The sequence below is a fragment of the Armigeres subalbatus genome, chromosome 3, assembly GCF_024139115.2.
Source record: "Armigeres subalbatus isolate Guangzhou_Male chromosome 3, GZ_Asu_2, whole genome shotgun sequence".
Classification (NCBI taxonomy): Eukaryota; Metazoa; Arthropoda; class Insecta; order Diptera; family Culicidae; genus Armigeres; species Armigeres subalbatus.
The window spans coordinates 425,457,377-425,480,970 of NC_085141.1; the positions used below are offsets into that span (position 1 = coordinate 425,457,377).

General features: G+C 37.6%; 2 protein-coding genes across 5 annotated transcripts in view; one reads left to right on the forward strand and one right to left on the reverse strand.

Annotated features, from left to right (window-relative positions):
- LOC134227407 (zinc finger protein 275-like) overlaps positions 1-23,594 on the reverse strand; it is a 35,144-nt gene that overhangs the window by 2,164 nt on the left and 9,386 nt on the right. Inside the window, exon 1 of one of the 3 annotated variants that reach the window (XM_062708846.1) lies at positions 199-337. The exons of the other annotated variants lie outside the window; for them this stretch is intronic. Coding sequence (XP_062564830.1) covers positions 199-213 — 15 coding nt within the window. The 5' untranslated portion in view covers positions 214-337. Of the gene's footprint in view, positions 1-198; positions 338-23,594 lie in introns of those variants that run through there. 3 annotated transcript variants of the gene reach the window in all.
- On the forward strand, positions 303-14,726 carry LOC134227409 (lysophospholipid acyltransferase 5). Of its 2 annotated transcripts, XM_062708854.1 has the most exons (6): positions 303-440; positions 517-1,466; positions 12,053-12,277; positions 12,350-12,844; positions 13,153-13,457; positions 13,524-14,726. In XM_062708854.1, exons 2-6 carry the CDS (start codon positions 1,385-1,387, stop codon positions 13,809-13,811), a joined length of 1,395 nt encoding a protein of 464 aa, XP_062564838.1. In that variant the 5' UTR covers positions 303-440; positions 517-1,384; the 3' UTR covers positions 13,812-14,726. The 2 variants fall into 2 exon arrangements, with proteins under 2 accessions (XP_062564838.1, XP_062564837.1); XM_062708853.1 differs by having other exon boundaries at positions 368-1,466.

Here is a 23,594-nt window from a genome sequence, read left to right on the forward strand (position 1 = left end):
GTAAAAAAATGGATTTTGTAAATAAATGGAAAATACGAACTCGGCTCTTAGATAGTGAATTTTTACTTTACCATGCCATCGCCTATCATTATTATTATTATTTATCTTTATTAACGAGATTTTCGGCCCTTGGCCGGCTCCTCTCGATCGCCTATCATCTTTCGATGCTATAAAATCCGATTCTCTACTATGGCATACCTCGAACATTTCCATTACGTGTGTTAAACAGACACAACACTACCAGCATAAAGCTGACATATTTGTCATATTTTCCACTTCTCTTCCATTATTGGCTTTACTCAGTCTTACTCCGCGTTATGCTGCTTCGATTTTGCCTAGTCAGTCTTCTACGGATCCTACCGAAAGCACATTGCATTAATCGTCGTCACCGCTACAGTCCCGTTCTACAGTCATTCTCCGAACCGTTTTGCATAAATTAGGTATACCGGAATTAAATTTAAATATGTATTAATCGTCGCATAAATTACTAACTTGACAACCGGATTTCATTATTAGTTTCCGCATACGAAGAGCGTGAGTAAACATAAGTGTAGCATAAGGGCCTTCTCTTATGTCGGCACACACTTCCCTCAATCCAATCCACGCATTCGCATATTGTCTGCAGTCTGCTATATCTGTTGGATTACGCTACCTACGTACGAATTCTGTGTGAGTGCCGTGGCCTTTGTACAGCATAAGTTTTCTTCACATGTGAACCCTTGCCGACAAATTCAAGAGTCCGGATTGTCGCTTGCTGCGTGATTGCGAGGAAAAGGCGCATAATTGTCGGGCTCTGGTGTGATCGAAGCAACCTTTCGACTCGTTCCCGGACCTAATCGATAAATCGTAGCAAGACTCCACCGGTGGGGACGCATGATCGGTTGTGATATTGAGCAAAACACAGGTTGTGGCTTCACGTGCTGTGCATTTTGGTTAGCGAAAGTGATATAATCCGAGGCCCGCTCAGCTCGTCGCCTCTCCATCCATTTCTAATCTCCGGCGACGACGATATAATAACAAACCACTTTGTGGCGAAAAAACAAATTATATAAGATCGCGTGTGTTATTAGCGTTGCGAACATCGTGCATCGTCAATTTTCTACGTTTTGAAAATATCAGCAGATCAATGAAATGCGCATTTTAAGTGGATATAAAAAATCTATGTCAATAAAAGGCACCCTGCTGTGAGAGCGAAACGAAGCGGAAGAGTCTATAATACTACGAGAGGAACACAAACCGCATATACAGTTGTGTGTTAATTTTAGAGGTCGCCTACTGCAGTTTCGAGGCCGCGTCGCTATCGATAGATCCGACCGAGTTGAAGTTGTGACAAAAAGTAAAAAGCAGTTCAAAGGTTTCTCATCGTGGAACAACAACTACGAGGATGCTGAACCCGGTGGAAGCGCTGGCAAATGCATCTGGAGCATCGCAACCTGCCATTCGGCTGATACTTTCCGTACTAGCATGTGAGTAATGTAATACAATAATATTGACTTATTTGTTGACGGGAAGAAAATGGAAACACGTTAAATAAAATGCTCCAACGTTCTGCTGAGGTGTCACGTTGGTCAACAAAGCGCAGCTATGATAGCTGATATAGCTCTAGAACCTCTGTTTTGAGTGAGTGTGGGTGTATCGTTGCTGTATCATAAATATGAAACGAGGGCTCGTAAAACTAATGTCGTCATAGAGCTGTTGACTCATTTAATTTGGATCTATTTGGATTAGACTGCATCACCGTGGTGCCAGTTTTGTTGTATATTTCCTTATTTCAGGGTTACGACTACGCGGATTTTGCTATTTTCGCGGATTTTCATAACGATTTTCTGGTTTCGCGCGGATTTAGTTTTAGGTGGAAATTTAATAAAATGCCGAATCTAAGGAAGTTTATTTGAAAATTAGTTTTATGTCTATCTAGATTAGATGAGCTTTATTTTCATTAATATTTCAATCGCGATCTTTGATTTGATGCAGATGCCTCATTTTAATAAGTTCTTCCGCAGAAAGTCGTTCAAGAATTAGAAGATGATTCTCAAAAGTTATTTCTGGCAGATTTTTTTGTGATATTTTCGGATAACTCCGATAGTATTTTACAGGATTACCAACAGAAAACGAAAAAAATCCATGAGGACCGTATCCTTGTATTAACTCATTGTAAATAAATTTTCACAGCTTAAAGAGGATTTCTGCAGCATTTAAAATCCGAAAAATGCTACAGAAATTTTTGGAGGAATTTCCGCGGAATTTCTTGGAGCGGTGACCGCAGAAATGACTATAAAAATCCAAAAGAATGCTACCAAAAGAATTATAGCGAAGATCACAAGAATTTCTGCAAAAACGCTTCAAAAAGTGCACCGGGAGTTTTTCCACAGTCATCAATCAATTTCTGCAAGAATTTCTAAAGCGATTTCCGCAGGAATTCATGAAAGGATTTCTGCAAGTAAGCTCTGAAGCTCTATAAAGGAAAAAAATCATTTTTTTCAAAATCAAAATCTTTTTTTTTTACTAATTTTATTTGCTAATTATCTAATGCATGCATTCATTTCTTAGACTAGGTGTTCCGTGTTTTCTTAACACTATCATCCTTATTTGCTATGTCATATTTTTAGTTATTATTACCGTGCACGCACCATACTTTGCGCAGTTAAGGAAATATAAAATTGAATCAACTCGTACAACTTACAGAAAGTAGCTATCTGCCTGAAATAGTTTCCATGCTGTAGTATTATTATTATATTATTGTTTGAGAACTAAATTTGGTACAAAAATCTAAAATAAATAGTAAATTGAACTTCAAAGCAGACCCCTTATTATATGCCTAACTTTGCGCACATAACTTGGAAAATTTCTAACACGAAGCAAGCGTCTATCATACAATTTTTCATCCAAATTTTATTTTTTCGGCTAATACTACTATTACAATTTATGTTCATTCCATTTGTAGGCATATTTGAGCATATTTGAGAATATGAGGATGCCCGGCATTATTTTCTTATGATTCGACATACTTAGTATGTTTTCACGTCTGTTGGTGTATGTACAGCCTCATTTATGTACATTGGCCACAGCTAACAAAAGTACTTTTTTGCGTAAACCCTATTCCGACGAGGTATATCATAAATGTTGAAATTATCGAAGAAATACGAGTTGTGCGCAAAATTAGGTACACTGTATTGAAAAATTGTTCCTAACATTGCGCATCATCTATTTTAAAGAGAAATGTAAATAACTAACCAAATTCTCATGAGATGGCTTCTACAATATTATAATTATTGGGTCCATGTGTAATCAGTTGTCAGCGAATGTAAAAATTTACAAAAAATACAGTTTTTCGGGTAAACCGTCACTTGTCATTTGTGCTAAGAACACGCCATTTTGGTCATTTTCACTGTTTTCAGTACAAGTTTCGACTATTAAAATGAAAAATATGTCATTTAACAGCGAAAAAATGCATGCACTGTTATGATAACATGTATATTGTGCTGACAAGTAATAATTATATTTCGAAATGCAATTTTAACGCATTCTATTACAAAAATATCCGCAAAATGCGCAAAGTTAGGAGCTGCGCAAAGTTGGGTGCGTGCACGGTAATACATTTCAATTGCCTCTGGGCAGTTCGTTCCTCTGGTTGAATTGAACCATGTAGGAATTACAATGTTTTCAACTTAAACTAAACTTAACCTATTTTATACTAATAGAAGATTGCAACGATTTTTGTCTAAAATTGGAAATTATTTTGTTGGACATTTGTTGCAATGTCTCAATATTAGAAATTCTATGAAGTTCATTGGTACTATACCACGGAGGCAACTTCAGAATCATTTTCAGAATTTTATTTTGAATCCTCTGAAGTGACTTCTTTCTGGTATTGCAGCAACTAGTCCATATTGGCACAGCATACAACATGGCAGGTCTAAAAATTTGTTTGTAAATTAAAAGTTTGTTCTTAAGACAAAGTTTTGATTTTCTGTTTATAAGTGGATATAGACACTTAATATATTTGTTACATTTGGCTTGAAGGCCTTCAATGTGATTTTTAAAAGTTAATTTTTGATCTAGCAGAAGTCCTAAATATTTAGCTTCGCTAGACCAATTAATTGGAACCCCATTCATAGTGACAAAATGTCTGCTAGAAGGTTACAAATAAGAAGCTCTCGGCTTATGTGGGAAAAATATAAGCTGAGTTTTGGAAGCATTCGGGGAAATTTTCCATTTTTGCAGATAAGTGGAGAAAATATTCAAACTTTTTTGCAATCTACTACAAACGACACGAAGGCTTCGCCCTTTGGCTGAGAGACCTGTGTCATCTGCAAACAAAGATTTTTGACACCCTGGTGGTAAATCAGGTAAGTCAGAAGAAAAAATGTTATACAATATGGGCCCCAGTATGCTGCCTTGGGGGACACCAGCCCTTACAGGTAATCTATCAGATTTAGAATTCTGATAGTTTACCTGCAGTGAGCGATCTGATAAATATTTTTGGATCAGTTTAATGATGTACAAAGGAAAATTAAAATTCATCAATTTTACAATCAAACCTTCATGCCAAACACTGTCAAATGCTTTCTCTATATCAAGAAGAGCAACTCCAGTCGAATATCCTTCAGATTTGTTGAGCCGAATTAAATTCGTTACTCTTAATAACTGATGGGTGGTTGAATGCCCATGTCGAAAACCAAATTGCTCATCAGCAAAAATAGAATTGTCATTAATATGAAACATCATTCTATTTAAAATAATCTTTTCAAACAGTTTGCTTATTGAAGAAAGCAAACTGATTGGGCGATAACTAGAAGCCTTAGCTGGATTTTTGTCCGGCTACAAAATAGGAACAACTTTGGCGTTTTTCCATTTATCTGGGAAGTATGCCAATTGAAAACATTTGTTAAATATATTAACCAAAAAGGATAAAGAGCTCTCAGGAAGTTTTTTGATAAGTATGTAGAAAATACCATCATCACCCGGGGCTTTCATATTTTTAAATTTTCTAGTAATAGATCTCACTTCATCCAAATTAGTTCCCAACGAAGGGTCAAAAACATTCACTTGATTGAGAATGTCTTCGAAGCTCCGTGTAACCTGATCCTCAATTGGACTAGTGAGACCTAGACTAAAATTATGGGCACTCTCGAACTGCTGAGCAAGTTTTTGAGCCTTTTCGCCATTTGTTAATTCAATTTTATTTCCCTCTTTAAGCGCTGGAATTGACTTTTGCGGTTTTTTAAGAATTTTTGTTAATTTCCAAAAGGGTTTCGAACTGGGATCCAACTTCGAGACATTATTCTCAAAGTTGGTATTTCTCAGAATAGCGAAACGTTTTGCCTTTCTCGTACAACTAAGTTGTACCGAAAGGCTATCATTTCACTCCGAAAACGAACTTTTTATAGAAGCCTCTGAGACCCATAGTATTATATACCAATCGACTCAGCTCGACGAGCTGAGCACATGTCTGTCTGTCCGTGTGTATGTATGTGTGTATGTGTGTGTGTGTATGTGTGTGCACAAAAGCTATAAAAACATTAGACAACTTTTCGTATAGTAATCCTTAACCGATTTTCTCGCAACAAGTTTCATTCGACAGGGGACAAAGCCTTGTTGATCACTATTGAATTTTATAAAGATCGGTCATTGCGTTTAAAAGTTATGAAGAAAATGGTACATCGGACCATATAAACCCCATATAAGGTTGGTGTCTTAACTAAATGCGAGAAAGGCACCACCAACGCTAGGTGGATTAATCTGGGTTTTATAATTTCATTTTGCAAATCTCGCCAAATAACTTTCAACGCGGGATCGCGAGTTCTTTGGTATTGCCTTCTTCTCACATTTTTAAGACGGATCAGTAGCTGAAGATCGTCGTCAATAATAATGGAGTTGAATTTAACTTCACATTTCGGAATTGCAATGCCTCTGGCTTCGACAATTAAATTTGTCAAAGATACGAGAGCATTATCAATATCACTTTTGGTATCGAGAGGAATATCAACATCAAAATTCCTATCGATATACGTTTTATATAAATTCCAATCAGCTCTATGATAATTAAAAGTAGAGCTGATTGGATTATAAATGGCTTCTTGTGAGATTTCAAACGTCACATGAAGGTGATCAGAGTCAAAGTCAGTATGAGTTACCAATTGGTCAAACAGCTGACTTGAATCCGTTAAAACTAAATCAATTGTAGAAGGATTTCGACTGGAAGAAAAACAAGTTGGTCCATTGGGATATTGAATAGTATAATATCCCGCAGAACAATCTTCAAATAAAATTTTACCATTGGAATTGCTTTGAGCATTATTCCATTAACGGTGCTTGGCATTGAAGTCACCAATTACGAAGAATTTTGATTTGTTGCGAGTCAAAATTTGAAGATCAGCTTTCAACAAATTCTTTTGCTGCTCATTGCACTTGAAAGGCAAGTAGGCAGCAATACAAGAGAATTGTCCAAAATATGTTTCAACAGAAACATCCAAGGATTCAAAAGTTTGGTTTCAAACGAAAAATTTTGCCTGACGTTTTGACGTTTCAAACGAAAATGATTGCGGATTTTGAGCGTTTGAAATATGTTTACCCGGCGAATCTATGGTCTTCTTGGATTTTCCCGTTATCAATTTTGCACGGAAATTCAAAACTTTTTTGCGTGAATGGCATTCCCAGAAATTGGATTTATAGTTGCCCCCACAATTGGTACATTTAAATTTATTAGAATCTTCTCTCACAGGACAGGCATTCTTGGCGTGAAAAGTTCCACCACAAATCATGCATTTAGCATCCATGTGGCATTGTTTAGTTCCGTGACCCCACTTTTGGCACTTACGGTACTGAGTGGGGATCTTGAAATTTTCCCCAGGCCTGCGGAAATGTTCCCATGTAACACGGACATGGGACATAATACAGACCTTTTCCAAACTTTTCATATTATTTAGTTCACTTTTGTTAAAATGAACTAAATAAAATTCTTGTGAAATGCCCCTCTGGGAAGTACCAGAGTGGGATTTCTTTTTCATCTTAATTACTTGGACTGGTGAAAATCCAAGTAATTGAGAAATTTCAATTTTTATCTCATCCAGTGATTTATCATCACTGGGGAGACCTTTCAGACAATCAGAGACTTTGAACAATCGCTCAGTTTTGTCGTCGTATGTGAAGAATTTATGGCGCTTCTCAGTTAAATACTGAAGAAGACGTTTGCGATCGTCAAAGGATCCCGGCAAAACGCGGCAGTCACCCTTCTTAGCAATCTGAAATGAAACCTTGATCCCCTGAAGATTACTCAAGATTTCATTCCGAAAGCCAGAAAACTCGGCAACAGATACCACAATTGGCGGAATCCGTTGTTTCTTCGCATGAATCGAATCACCTGGGCTAAAGGTAGATTCGATTTGCTCAATTTCATCATTAATCAAATCGAACTGATTGCTCAGTTCGATAGGAGAAGAAACAATGTCAACATTAGATTTAGAAGGAATATCTGAAGTCTCCAGCTTCCTTCTATTTTTTCCGCGCTTGGGCAGGACGGTTTTGAAACCTTGTTTCTTTGAAGGAAGTGGATAATTCAGAGAGTCCCCCTTCCTCTTGTTTTTATTAATGCTCATTGCTGAGCGTGGAGACGTGACCTTCTAAGAGGTTTTTTCCCAGAACGGTGTCCCTGCAGGATTACCACCGCTTGTCGGAATTTTACTTCCGCAAACGGGTCCAACGTAAAACGAAGGCACGGATCCTTGCAAAGATCTTAACGGGATCAGTGGGTACAAATAGCGCTGAGAAGCACTGTTGAAATTAAAATAGCTTCGGGTAGTATTAAAAACTTCCTTCCGCAAAGAGGGAAAGAACCACACAGCACGAAAGCACGATGCGGTCTGAAATGCAAATCTTACTGAGCGTCTGTTCTCTATGTTAGGAGCGGCTCACAACAGCGTCTAGTCTCCATATTAGGGGCAGCTGATCATCGTCCGAGTGCCAGCGAGAGACTCTAAGTGAAACTGTGCACCATGGTCCAACGGAAATAAGGAGGAATGGTCCTCCGGAAATTTAGGGGGTTTGGTGTCAGGCCCTGCAAGCCAGCCTTTAAAAAAAACCCAGATTAATCCACCTACAGTGAGATTTTGACCCTTCCTTATTCATTAGGAAATATTTCCAGACTCCAGTATTTAAAACGAGATAAAACTGCTCAGATTCCCACTGCGATTGACCGTGTTAAGTTACAAAATAATTGCCTACCCAAAGGCGGATTCTATGGTTTGAGTGACAACAAAACGAATTGATAACGCGCTGTACGTCCTATCGCTGTACATATCTACCAGGCGCTCGTCGGATTGAATAGCTACACGCCCGTTTCAAATCACTCAGAGACTGAGTGAAATTGTATTGCCGTCTCTTTTTTTTTCCACGGAAAAGTTACTCAATTTTATTGATAAATTTTGAGTAGATATTCTATTGATATCTGCGTAGGCCAAGTTAACATTCGGGTCAAAAAATTCAATTGACTTTGAGATTTCACGGCACTGGTAAAAAGGACCGTTGTTGGAACGAACTTCGCCTCAGGGTTGATTTGCCACGGCCTTCGGGTGGAACAAGTACAACAGGTTAATATTTAGTAACCTAAAGAAGGAAGATACCTCTATCTGTGGGTCAGATGTCTGAGGAAGAGGCTGAAGCGAGAAACAAATTCATCAGGGAATACCGCATGAAGCATGCACGTCATACATCAAGAGTTAATAACCTTGAAGATGTGTTCAATCGCCTATTAGATACAAGTGATCCAGTTGTATCTAGCGTATATTTAGAGGATAGGCTGAGTAGAAAAACGCATAAGAAGCTGCCAAAGCACGTTCAACAAATTCTTCTAGGGTTGGAAGATGATTCACAGCCAAAGAAGAATGAAACTGAAATTGATCCAATGGAAGAATTCTATAAATTGCTTGATAAAATGGTTTGGATTCATCCGATGTAGAAAATGAGGATTAATTTGTATCAGAACTGTTACAAGAATAATTCTACAAAACCAAACAATGTATGTTATAATTAATTGCATATTATTCGGCAACTCGGCCGTACGAAAACCATTTTTTTGTTAAATATCTTGGCTGTGCATATGCATAGCATATGTTTCGAAATGGACAAATTGATATGAAATTTGCGAAAAAGAATCCACGTGTCTTGGAGGGACTCGAACCCTCAACCTCCTACTCTGTAGATAGGCGTGATAACCCCTACACAACAAGACCACTTAAAGGTCACGTTTGCGGAAAAGCCATCAGAATCCGAGTACCAACCTCCACCGCGGTTAGCTCTCTTTTTTGCAAATTGAATATCTTTCGGATGCTTGATTTGTCCAATCTCCACATGTGCTTTACTATTGTATATCCACAGCCAAGCGAGTGCACATTGTTTATTAAACGAGAGGATCGCACTCCATGCCCCCCAGTAACTTTCTGGGCGGGACGGTATAGAATGCGAATTCAATCGCACTCTGCTGTGCCAAAGGCTTGCTTGGCTAAAGTATTTGATGAGTTTGATTGCCTTTTACGTAAGCGGTCGCGTGTACTCAGACGACTAATGACGGTGAAAGACCGACAAATCAAGCATCCGAAAGATATTCAATTTGCAAAAAAGAGAGCTAACCGCGGTGGAGGTTGGTACTCGGATTCTGATGGCTTTTCCGCAAACGTGACCTTTAAGTGGTCTTGTTGTGTAGGGGTTATCACGCCTATCTACAGAGTAGGAGGTTGAGGGTTCGAGTCCCTCCAAGACACGTGGATTCTTTTTCGCAAATTTCATATCAATTTGTCCATTTCAAAACATATGCTGTGCATATGCACAGCCAAGATATTTAACAATGTATGTTATGCTATGCTCTATGATAAAAAATGTGAAAGTTTCCCACATATTCTCGTTTAAGCAATTTGAAGAAATCTTCAGTTGTAGCTATTCTAAAGTGGCCAGATTATTCTTGGGTCAATCCGTAAAAAAAATATTGGGTGTTGATTCTATCAACCTACAGTACCTAGTATGATTCTTACTACTCCACTTCATTGAAACAAATACTCTGAAATCTTTGGATTTTCCAAATGTTTTTGAAATAAGAAAAGTTTTACAATCTAGATCCCGTGGTCGTGCGGGTAGCCTATTGTATAGTATATTGAAGTGAGGGTTTTAGAATATCTTGAGCTATTTTTGATTCCGTACAGTCGTTATTCGCTGGTTGAGATTCTAAAACATGGGCTGCTTTTTAGTTGGGCTTCGGCTGGTTGGGCCACAGCCCAGTTAAAAAGCACTCATGTGTTAAAACGCAATGAGAATCTGGAAAATGGATTTCGCGTCACTGGTAATCATTTGTGATAATCAAATGGCCTATTAAATAAGATAATTCGTTAGTCGAGTGGCCCAACCAGCGAATCAACCAGATCATACAAACCCTTGGAATTCCCACATTCTCCAGGCTACCCATGTCAAATGCGTCAGGTTCCCAATCTTGCATCTCTAATGACTCGAGAATTGTCGATTTCGATCGATGCGTTTCACGTGAGGCGACCGTGTCATTGAAATAGGAGGAATCGACAGTCCTCACCTCACACGAGACGCAACATAAGCACATTTTTTTTTGCGTTATCCAGTTTCACAAATCAAATGAACTTTTGTTGTTCCTTCACCGAAAAATAAATTCCTACTATTTTTCGCAATTCTGCAAGGTTTCAATAGGGTTACTGGTCCTGGACTTCATCTCATAGCTCCGATAATTATCCAACGAAAAACAAAGCAATGAAAAGGTAATTGATTTGTTTCTTATTTTTGTGATTTTTTTAGAAGTGAGCGAGCACGCATGATAGCAAAAAGAAGCGACGAAATTAGTGCCGTATTTCTTTCTTTTTGGAACAGTTCCCCTACATGAAATGTAATCTATTTAAACAGATTCTGTATTATAATCAGTGTTGGTAAAATATCAAATTCTCAAATCTCATCCACGATTCAAATCAAGCACGAGGCAAACCATACCCGACTCATGGCTCAGGGAATCGTATCGTCCATGATTCGACTCGCGATTTGCATCATTGCGTGATTTTTGCGTGTTCTTCTTTGTAAAATTCATCGGAATAACTTTCTGTGCTTAAAACAATGGATAATAAATTCATACGTAAGCATAAAATACGCTTCGATTGGGTTTTGATACGGCGAATGAGCGAAACGATGCGATTCTGCGTGAAAAACTCATGCGCGATGCTCTCCATGCAGAATCACAAGCGAGTCAGCTCGCGCATGAGGCTTCGGTGAGTGAGATTTGAGCATGATTCTACCAACACAGATTATAATAATACAAAATTGCAAGACTTCAATACATTGATTGTAATAAAATCTTTCAAGTGTGTATATTTAAAAAATTATACATATTTTGCAAGGCGTTTTAAGCAGAACTGTATTAAAATCTGCCATCCGCTTGTTGGGTGCTCATAATGTCAAGACAAGATTCTCAAAATTATCCAAATTCTCCGCGTTCATTAGACCCCTCTAGACTACCCAAACTTCTTTTTTTTTTCTAATTCTTCGGATCTGTTACAGGTTTTCTAGACCTTCCATTTCCTACGGATTCTATAGATTCTTTAAGCTTTATAGATTCATCATTAAATGCGGGACGTCTGGCAACGCGGGACAAGTAGGCCAAATCCGGGACTGTCCCGCATAATCCGGGACGTCTGGTCACTTTAAGCTATTCTAACGTAATTCGTCTGTTAGCCTTTAGTACATAGCGCACATCAAGTAAGAGCTCAGTCTCAATATTTAATAGTGTATTCTGAAGTATTGTTTGATGGGACTGGAGAGACTGGTGTAAAGAGAATAATATTTGTGGGTCAGGTGTTTCTAACCCTACCACACTTTCCCAGATGTCTAGTTGCAGATTGACTAAAACCTGAAATGAATATTTGACGGCAAAAACTGGAGATTACATCCATCCCTCAACGCATTATTTTTAAATATTGTATCCATATTCATAACCCACAACGATTCAGAGTGAACATCATTTTTAAAGATTTGTTTTCTTTCTCATCCCCAGCATATCCACTTGGGGCAGTCTATCGAAATCTCAAGACTTCCACTACGGTGAAGAACATCTACATCGCAGTAACCGGGCTCGCAATTGTGCTGTTCAACTATGGGTTCGATCTGTATCACAGCCTGCTGGCAGTGGCCGTCACCTATCTCTTCAATACATTCTTCGCCACCAGTAGCCTGCTGGTGCCGCTAAGTTTCTGCTATCATCTAAGCTATTTACTCGTCGGTAAGTGCTGTTTAGCTGTTTTGATAATCTCGTGACGACTTTGACCTATTTTTCTGTTTGTCTCGCGCGCAGGCTACTACTACACCACTTCCAATACATACGACATCAAATGGACGATGCCACACTGCGTTCTTGTGCTGCGACTAATCGGATTAGCGTTCGACATTTCCGATAGTCGCGAAAAAGTGCGCCAGAACAAACGGGATGATAAGTGCATCGAGGTGCCATCGTTGCTGGAATTGGTTGCTTTCACGTATTTCCCGGCATCGGTGCTTGTAGGGCCCCAGTTTTCGTTGCTGCGTTACAAACGTTTCGTGAGCGGTGAATATGAAAAACATACGACCGGTGTGCCTGCGTATGCAGCGAAAAAGTTCTTGCAGGGTGCGTTCTATCTGATTGTAAACCAGGTGGGATCGCAATTTGTTTCCGACACGTATTTGTTGTCGCCGGAATATGAGCAGGAGTCGTTCTTCATGAGACACGTTTACATGGGCATTTGGGGACGAGTTGCATTGTACAAGTACATCTCGATTTGGCTACTGGCTGAAGGTGCTGCCGTGCTGTTTGGTAAGTATTGATGATGTTTGAGATCTCAGTTCCATCAGTAGCTGCTAAGCAGCAAAGGCCGACGGAGGTCCACTTTAACCTATGGAGCAGAGCAAGGTTTGTTGTGTGACGATATTTAATCCTTATTTGAAATGCAGAAGATCTTCCATTCTTTGTCGCATCATTCACAAAGAATCAATATGGATAGATTCTTAGTGTCTCATTGTGGATGATTATAAACCTTAACACCACATCTTTGGCCATTCCATAAAAAAAGCTATATATGCAGAAATATCAACATATGCTTACTTCAAATTTCGTTCTTTCAGGTCTAACCTACATCGATGCCAAACCGGGTGACCGGGAATACGATTCGGATGAACTGTCGGGATGCTCAAACATCAAGGTTGGTGTTTTCGAGAACACGAGCAAATTTGGTCACTACGTGGAATCGTTTAACGTCCAAACTAATCACTGGGTCGCGGTGTACGTCTACAAACGGCTGAAGTTTTTGAACAATCGCGTTCTCAGTCATTTTGGGGCACTGCTGTTTCTGGCCATCTGGCATGGATTCCACAGCGGTTACTACATGACCTTTTTAATGGAGTTTATGGTGATCCGGATGGAGAAGGAGGTACAATAACATCGAGGAAATGTGTACAAATTTTCGATATTGATTGTTATGTATCTATCGTTTCAGATCGAACCAATCTTCCAGAAAAATGAACGCATTCAAGCATTGATGCAGCAACCCTTGGTAAAACTGGCCGTTTTCATTGTGCTCAAGTTCTACACGATTGCCTTCGCCGGTTGGTGCTTGATTCCATTCGTTTTCCTCAGTTTTTCGAAATGGTGGCACATCTACACTGTGGTACGCTTTAGCGGTTTAATCCTCTTCCTATTGGGTAATTTCGCGTTCAAACCAATACTGCTGGCGATTCTTCCAGCAAATGCAACACCGAATACTGAAGCAAAGAAGGCACAATAAGGCCATTTAGATTTTGCTGATGCCACCACGAACTCCTCGTTCTACGCAACAGTTTTGAATTAAATTGCAAAGCTTTAACCAAATAGGCAAACAAGTCGGTCAGAACTTTGACAACAGATTCAGGAAAGACTTTCGAATCCATCCAACAAAAGAAATCGTTATTTTCTTTCGTTGATTTTCTTTTTAAGTTAGTAAATTAATGATGAGTTCCGCATTATTTAAAATGAAAACATCGACTGCACGGAAGATTGATTTAGATAAATTATACAGATGTCATGTATATGATACAAAGACACACAGCTCTAGAAGTATGACTGAGTTTGATAAGTTTGATTATACGGTTCTTCTGCTACCTCTTGCCAATATTAATTCATCCAACTTTCGGTTTACTATATTTTCTTCCATACCTAATGTTCCTTTTTACAAAGACAATTTCCTCAAACCAGCAATAAACGCCTATATGATAACGAACAATTACATGATTATAAACAACAAAAATAAAAACCAACCGTTTAAATGTTTACACTGAACCGATATAAAAATTGTATATTACCAAACACTAGTTCGTTCTTTTTGATCTGATAAAACAAGTTTGATGCAAAACAATAATTACACTCCTGTACTGAAGATAGTACAACAGTAAAATTAAAAAGAAAAAATATTTATTTTTCTAGGAGAAATAACAAAGTAAATCGAATATCGAATACCGAATACCGCAAAAGAAACGTACAGAAATTGAAGTTTCTTCCATTACTTACGATATGTAAAGTATATTGATGCAGTATAGTTTGCGAAGATAGTGTAGACGTAACAAACGATTCAAGCTACTGTAGAGATTAGTTAAACTGAAAATAATTTTAAATGAAACTTCAAATAAATAATGCAAAGTGCTAGTCAGTTTATGAGTTGAATGAAGTTTGCCAAAAAGTTTTAATTATATGGAAAACTAGTTGAGAAATTTCCTTTTTCCCATACAATCGTACTTAACACGATTTACGAGACACTGAAGACGGCCTTACTGTTGAGGTCGAAATACGTGTCTGTCAAAGATACAATCAGGTGGAGGAATTAAATGGAATTGTTTAATCTATATGTTTTATGGCAAGTGGAAATGAGCCTCCCGGAACAAAAACCAAATTCTCTCGCGTTGTCATGGGCACACCACTCAATACGATTTCACGCATGCTACGACGCAGCAAAGCTAAAATAATTTTTTTTTAAATCTCTATTAATGTGTTTTTTTAATCTATAGATTAAGTTCAACACCGAAAGCTAAAATAATATAAAGATGACGGATGTGCGATGTTTCCGTATTGAGTCCCGAGCAGGAGCGACGACCTTGATAACACAAATTGGTATGAACTAGCCTTGCATGAATATGAATATGCAAAATTACTTTAGGTATAACATGCTTAAGTATTTCAATACCAAAAGAAAAATAATTTGTGATCCGTTTGGCATTGAAATACCTAAGCATGTTATGCCTAAAGTAATTTTACACATAAATTTTGGCTATTGTACCCCTTAAGGTATCAATAACAGAATGGGGTATTATTGAGGATATTTCAACTGATCGGGTGGTGTGCCCTTGAAAACGCGAGTAGATTTGAATTGGGATTCAGGGAGTCTTAAGGACAAGATTTGACTTGATCCATTGTGGAAGTCATTTTCGCCTAAACCTCAGCATGGTCTTGCTTTGAAACCGCTAGATTAAGAGGGTCCCAATAAAATACTAATAACCTTGCCGGATGCATTCGAATCTTCTTGCGGTTTACAGCGGTTTACAGTTTACAAATGAAACGAAAGCTTCATAACCTAGCATAGTTAGATTAAACAGTAGTGATACTCATGTTTTTCTTTTGAAATCTTTATTCAGAACACTATCAGAAATCAAGGTGGGTGTGGTCTTTGGTTTCAAGCTAGCGAAAAATCACGAAAGGATGAGGATTACTACTCATGGCCACGCTTATCTTCACCGTAACTTAGGAGGGAAAGGAAGTGTTAATGTAGTACTTACTTAATGGAAGGCCCCCGATTCAATGACACCCTCATAAATACCACGGAGTTGGATATTGGGAGGGATACGTTGGATCAGGATTTGCTAGATCACAGTACACACGGTAGCAGTTTGACCAACATTGACTCCACCTCTCGTTTATTCAAACATCCATCAAGTTTTACCAACAGCGACACGAACAATCAATTTATTCGACCAACAATATCACACACGAACGACCCAAAAGCTCAAACATGTTCGGCGAACCTTGACTCCACCCCCGACAACTCAAACCAAAATCAAACCGTTTTAATTTTTTCCAACCGAGCCGCCAACTGTCAAATGGTTGTTCGAACAACTTCACACACGTTCAAACAAAGCAGCAACCGAAGCGTTTTCTTGGAGGCGGAGTCAATGTTCGTTCAACTGCTTGACTGGTGTGTACGTTGCATGACAACTGAGCAAGCTTCAACTAGCCCTAATCACTGGAAAAGTTCGAGTTCGCACTGAGAAAAGGTAAAGAAAAATTCGCAGGTACAGTTCTTACCTAATATGCCGCGCTCATAAGCAGACGTTTTAAAATTTTCATCCATTTTTTTCGCCTATTTCAATTGTTTCGGCTGGTTTTTTGGTGGATCGGACGAAGGCACATCGGTTGATCACATTTATCGTTGTAAATCTTCATATACTGAAGCTCTAACAAATATTATGCCATCATTTGCGTTCTGTCCGGGCAGACATCACGATTTGCGGTCGCCGAGGGGTACACGATTACACTGACACTCACACACATTAAACTTTAGGTTAAGGATTTAATGTCAGTACACATATACATGCTATGTATGTAATTATATCAGGAATTCCTTTAATAAATTCTTCCATATATTACATAAAGGACCCAGCTAACAATGTTGGTGCTAAAAGCTTCAACTTCTAGCCTTTGGCTGTATAATATTTGAATAAAAGCAGCCAATGCTGAATAAAAGAAAAGCCTCCGCAAATAATCCCTTAAACTTCAACTCGACTATTACCCAAATATCTATCAGCTAGTCAGTTTGTGCCGAATATATTTCATCTTTTATCATTTATGCAGCTTTCATATAGTCATAAAACAGCTCTGTCTGAATTAGCAACAAAGCTTATCGGTTAAGAGCTCATGTATGTAACTGAGTTGCTTGTTAGCAACTTCCCATATTACGGTGAGTAGCATTCACGATGAAAACGTTTTCGCTGTTCTTATAGCACTAACAATATAGCGTAATGGCGCTATAAATGAACTAACGAAGCTTTTAGGCAACTTCTGTATCTCTGAAGATTACACAACGTTTAAGTAAACCTTATACTGCTTCTTTTAATAGCTTATTTGTATGGAACGTCAAAAAAAAAAGGTTTACATTTGATTTTTGTTGACGGAGCTGTGTATGAGCTATTGGCGATTAAAGGTTGCATGAAGAAGAAGAAGTCGAAGGATGATATTAGAAAAATATTGCACGGGGAAGTATACGGAAATTTTTTTAAAACTCTTCTCAAAAATTCTAGAAGCAATTTAATTAAAAACGGAAAGCAGTACGGGGTTGGACTTTTCTTATACTGTATATCAAGTATGATATCATAAAATAAAATTTGAAATCGAAAAATTGCGTTAATTATGCAGTAGAAGGAAAGTCCAACCACGTACTGCTAACCGTTTTTAATTAAATTGCTTCTAGAATTTTTGAGATGAGTTTTAAAAAACTTCCCGTATGCTTCCCCATGCAATATTTTTCAGATATCATCCTTCGACTTCTTCTTCTTCATGCAACCTTTAATCGTCAATTGATTTCTGTAATGCAGGTAATGCAGCTATAAAGGTATTCACCTGCTCTTATAGCAACTGACAAAGCGCTGTCATTAATGCTAGCAGATAATGTAAGAAAACAAGCCATTTAGAAGCGATATTGCTGTTGACGGCTACTGTTAAACGATTAGCAGCAGAGTAGCATCTATACAGATCGGGAAAATGTTGCCTAAAAACAATTTCAGCGATTGATGATGCGTAAAGGTTAGCCCACAGAGCATGCTGACAGATGTTTGAATAATGGTTGAAATAATGCTGAAACATAATTTTTAAGCTTATGTGCTGAAAGCAGCATGTAGGCCTCTTTCTAACGTTTATACAGCATGAATCTGAAAATAGTTAAAAATAGAAAAATTAGTAAAATAACCTATAGGGTATGCACGGTGCTCCCCTGAGCGTTATTAACAAAAAAAATTCTCCATCAAAACTAATACCCGGAGCTGAATTCTGGGGCTATACTACATCTCTGGACGAAATTTGAAAAAAATCGTAGGGCCCGTTTTGGAGTTACGCCCTTTTTAAGACGTAACTGTAAGATATCGAAGAAAATCAATATAATATCTCGTCTTATGCATATTTCACAACTTCCATTCAGCAGTCAGCAATAAAAGTACACCCGATTATTTTTTTACACGGAGGATGCGTTCCGCGTAAAAAAAGTTTTCAGTCAAAAATTTGAAAATCCATGTAAAAAAAGTTTTATGATTTCTCGACGAATCATGCAAAATGGAGCAACTTTGCAAACATTTTGTATGGGATTTTTTTTTTACACGGCCGTGTAAAAACAGAATCGGGTGTAGTTTGCTGATATACCAGTTGCATACTACAATGATGTACCAGATTTGAATCAATGTATTAAAAACAGTAGACATATCCTTGACGAAAATGTGGTTTTTGAAAATAGTATCGATTTCAATAATTCCAGATCAAACAAAAATTTCAAAACCTGGCGACAATCGGCTACAAGTGCTGTCTTTGTATCCACACTTATTACCTGGAAAATTCGAACCATATTTATATGGAACAGTTTGTCAAATTGAACCATTTCGAGTACATTATTGCAGGTGAACTTAAGATTATAAACCTGATAATACATAGAAATAATGACTAATTGCGAAGCCGAGAAAAACTTGAGAGCGGCGTTTCCAGGACTATTGTAAATATTCAGCTACTAATAAAAATTGAAAAAGTCGGGCATGCTGCGAAAAATACATCTAATTCCCGACAAGGGCAGTGATTCTATATTGATGAAGTGTCTTCTCTTTCAATCCACGTGAACACTCTTTGTTCGTTAACGTTACATAAAAGCAGTGTTGAAACGAAATGGGCAGATTTATGGGTTTAAGGTGTAGGGTTATGTCTGGTACCTCAAAGGTATCTTAAGCATAAAAACGGCTTCCCTGAGCATACCACGATCTTCTCGATACTGCGCACATTTTGTAAAATAATGGATGTGTGGATGAAGCTTTAGTAAAGAACAGATGGGTTACTGCTCCTTGAATGCATGTACCCATACCAATATCAATCAAAAACATAGAATTGAAGTGCAAATTGCGTTGCTCTCATTTTTGTTATTTTTTTCAGCAGTAAGCATGCACGAGAGCATTGGAAATGACACGTATCAAGTTGAAATCAATAACTTTTATATAGAATAACTTTTGTCACATGTTATGTACATTTGTGTTTTTATGTAAACAAGTAGCCCTTAATGGACCTTAAAACTTTTTTCTAATATTTCATTTCTCTAGATCTAAAATTGTTGGCGTTATCGGAGCATGTTATTAATAGTGGTACAATTACCCTATGTGAATGACATCTGTGGTTTTTGTTTAAAGGTTTTGAAGCATTTTCAAAATGTTTGCAACTCCTCATATAAACCTTCACCTGGATTCTATGTCGCAATTGATAAGTTCGTTGTCTCCTGGGAACGTTAGGATCTTCCGAAGACCTCCAAATATCATATCCCAAAGTTTCATATAAAAGGCTTTTTTAATACAATTGGGCAGGGATGCCACAAAGAGTATATATCGACATATACGCCGAAGTTGTATAAAACCCATCTCTTGCGAGATGAAATTTATTGCGAGAAGAAGATATGTGTGCATTTGATATTGTCCATTTAATTTAATCATAAATAAAAAGAGTTAATCATACGTAGTTGGCTAGAATTGAATGTAGACTTAAGATAAAGCTAATCTTATTTTTAAATGTTCTTGACAAATCTCATATTACTTATCGTCATAGTCAACAATTTTGTATAGAATACTAATGGCTATAACAAAAAAAAATCTTTTTTTTATCGCTGACGATGTCTTGGAAGTTGAGAAATATGTATTTGGTGATATGTTATACACAGAATTCAGTTTTTCACACGATTTTGTTTCGGTTGGATTTTTGATAGTGTGGTTTTAATTTATGACCAAAATCCATGGAACATGTTCCTAAAACCACTAATAATCCAGAAAAAAGTCAGATGATTATTTATATACGATAATCATTTTAGATGGGGATACAACTTAGAAAATTTAGATCGTGTTGAAACAGAATCCTGTGAATTTCTTCGATATATATCAGTTACGTCTTAAAAAGGGTGTAACTCCAAAACGGGCCCTACGATTTTTTTCAAATTTCGGCCAGAGATGCAGTATAGCCCCAGAATTCAGCTCCGGGTATTAGTTTTGATGGAGAATTTTTTTTTGTTAATAACGGTCAGGGGAGCACCGTGGTATGCGAAGAAGCATATCCATAATTTTCTTTGTTATTTACATATGTCAAAGTGACGGTGATGACAGAGCAGCGGCCATTGAATCAGGAGATCAGGAGTTTGAATCTAGGTAGCAACAAAATTGGTATTTGAGTTTTCACAAAAAAAAAACAATAAATAAACTCCAAAATTTACTCTCCTCTCAAATAATATTTAATCAAATTGAATTCAGTGGCTGTATAAAACTTATTTAACAGATTCAAAATCTGAATAAGCGCCATTGAAGCGAATTATATTACTAAATGGTTTAGTAAAGATTGAGAAAAAATTGTGTAACATGCTGTAAACACAGAGAAACAGACGTCTTACTTAGAACAAAATGCAATCAAAATCATCGTCACGGAAACATTACCGCCCAATGCTAAATAAACTGTAGGTGGACAAGCGGCAACCAGGTGGCGGTAGTGAGCAAACGTCAAACACAAGCAAAACCGATGGAAGCGCCATCGGTGGCCGATCGACCACCTACAAAAAATTGGATCCACCGTTCAAAAGATCAACGATGGAACATGCGTAGAGTGATACGTCTGTTTCTCTGTGCTGTAAAGTAGTTGTGCAGGCACGTCAAAAACAGCTGAATAGATTCGCCAGATTTGCTGGTAAAAGCATTGAATAGAAGTTCTTGATCATATGTATCATATGATATATATGATCATATGTTGAAATAACATTTACATTGACATTAAATGTTAGTTGGGACGACTCTCAAAACTTTTACCGGAAAAGCATTCATAAACTCTTTCCAACATATTCAGGAATTCCCTCGGAAAGTCCTTTCGAAAATTCTTTTAGGAATTCCATCGGGCGCTAGTTCATTCTTTAATAAATTTTCGAATTAATTCCTGGAGAAATTTGTATGATTTTAATAAAGGAGTTTCCCAGATAACCTGAATGGATTTTAGAAAGAATTCTGCAGAAATTCTCATGGGATTTTATAAAGTAATTCCTAATGAAATTTCCTAAGAAATGCCTGTAGGGATTCACAATAAAAAATCCTAGTTCCCTCCAGAAATTCCTTCAGGAACTCCATCAAGAACTTGTTTGGCATTTTTAACCAAATTTCAGGAAAAATATTCAATTTGGTTAATCATCGTGTCTTATTAGACTGGCCCAGGAAACAAGAAGTTGTCGAATTCCACGGGCACCCCCCAACTCAATCCCTTGTTGCATAAGCTGGCGCAATTGATTTGAAGTTTGTATGGGGATCTCAGTCAAAATATATAGGAAAATACGCTTCCGACACTCATTCGATCTGGAAATTGGTTCTTATTGCTCGATTGAGCTCTGAATTGCAGAAACGGCAGTTGGTATGCTACAGAACAATTTCACAATTTCACAATTATCAAATGTTATTCTTGACAATTTTTGAAAAACTAAGTATGCAGAGTGGCTTAGAAATACCATATCTTTATGCCCACCAAGTTTCATTCGATTCTGAGATGGTGCTGCCAGCCCCATAGAAGGGTTGGCGCGAAATTCGTCTATATATTTTGACTAAAATCCCCATACAAACTTCAAATAAATTGCGCCAGCTTATGCAACAAGGGATTGAGCTGAAACTTTGAGAGATTGATTTTCTCACCCAAAGACACAATCCTGGGGGGTGCCCCGTGGAATTTAACAACTTTTTTTTCTCCCCATACTAAGCTGGGCCAGTCTATAGTGTCTTATGTAGCGTACACACGCTCAAACACGTTGAACCAACATTGACTCCGCCCCCAAGAAAACGCTTCTGTTGCTACTTTGTTTGACCGTGTGTGAAGTTGTTCGAATAACCATTTGACGGTTGGCGGCTCGGTTGGAATAAATCAAAGCGATTTGATTTTGGTTTGACCTGTCGGGGGCGGAGTCAAAGTTCGCCGAACATGTTTGAGCGTTTGTAGTGAAGTCGCATAAACCCCCATATCGTTTTTGATTGTTGGTGTTCAACTTGACGCTTTGGTCGTTCGTGTGTGATATTGTTGGTCACGTGTGTGGTATTGTTGAGTGTTCGCGCCGCTGTTGGCGGTGCTTGTTGGATGCTTGACTGGATGGAAAAAATCATTTTTAGTTCCAATTTTTAAATCTGGTATAAAATCCAATGTTCGTAACTATCGTGGTATTGCTCTTATATCTTGCATACCGAAATTGTTCGAAGCAATTGTTAATGAAAAAATATTTGTTCAAATTAAAAATCGAATCACATCTAAGCAATTCGTTGATTCGTTCGTTAATTATTCTTTGGATGCAATGGATAGTGGTCACCATGTAGAAGCCTTGTACACAAATTTTAGCAAAGCTTTTGATCGCGTTGATTTACCCATGCTTTTGTTCAAACTGCAGAAGATGGGAATTCAACCAAAACTTCTTCATTGGCTTGAATCGTATCTAACAAGTCGGGTTCAAATTGTAAGATTCAAAGGAAAATTATCAACCCCAATACAAGCCTCTTCTGGAGTTCCTCAAGGATCTCATTTAGGTCCGTTACCTTTTATTTTATTTGTAAATGACCTCCCTCTTGTGCTTCATAAATTGAATGTCTTAATTTATGCAGATAACATGAAACTTTTCCTAAAAATCAAAACTGTCGAGGATATCGATACATTCAAAGATGAAATATTGGTATTCCATATATGGTGTAAAAAAAGTCTTCTACAGTTGAATATAAAAAAATGCAACTCAATAACCTTCAGCAGAAAACGAAACATACTCAGCGCAAATATTAGTTTTGATGATCAGAACGTAGTAAGAAGCAATAGAGTAAGAGATTTGGGAGTAATATTGGATTCAAAACTAACTTTCATCGATCATTATAACTTAATTGTAAGCAAATCCAACAACATGTTAGGTTTTATAAAACGATTCTGTTACAATTTCCAGGACCCATACACAATAAAAAACACTATATACAGCTTATGTAAGGCCAATCTTAGAATATTGCAGCATAGTTTGGTCCCCATTTTCAGCTATTCATGCCAACAGAATTGAGTCAGTTCAAAAACAATTTTTATTATATGCACTACGAAAGTTAGGGTGGACCGAATTTCCATTGCCACCATATGTAGCTCGTTGTAAGCTCATCAATATTCATTCACTGAAAGTGCGTCGAGATTTAGCAATGATAACTTTTATAAACAATATTGTTTCAAACAGAATTGACTCAACGGAGCTATTATCAAAACTTAATTTTTATGTTCCATTACGATC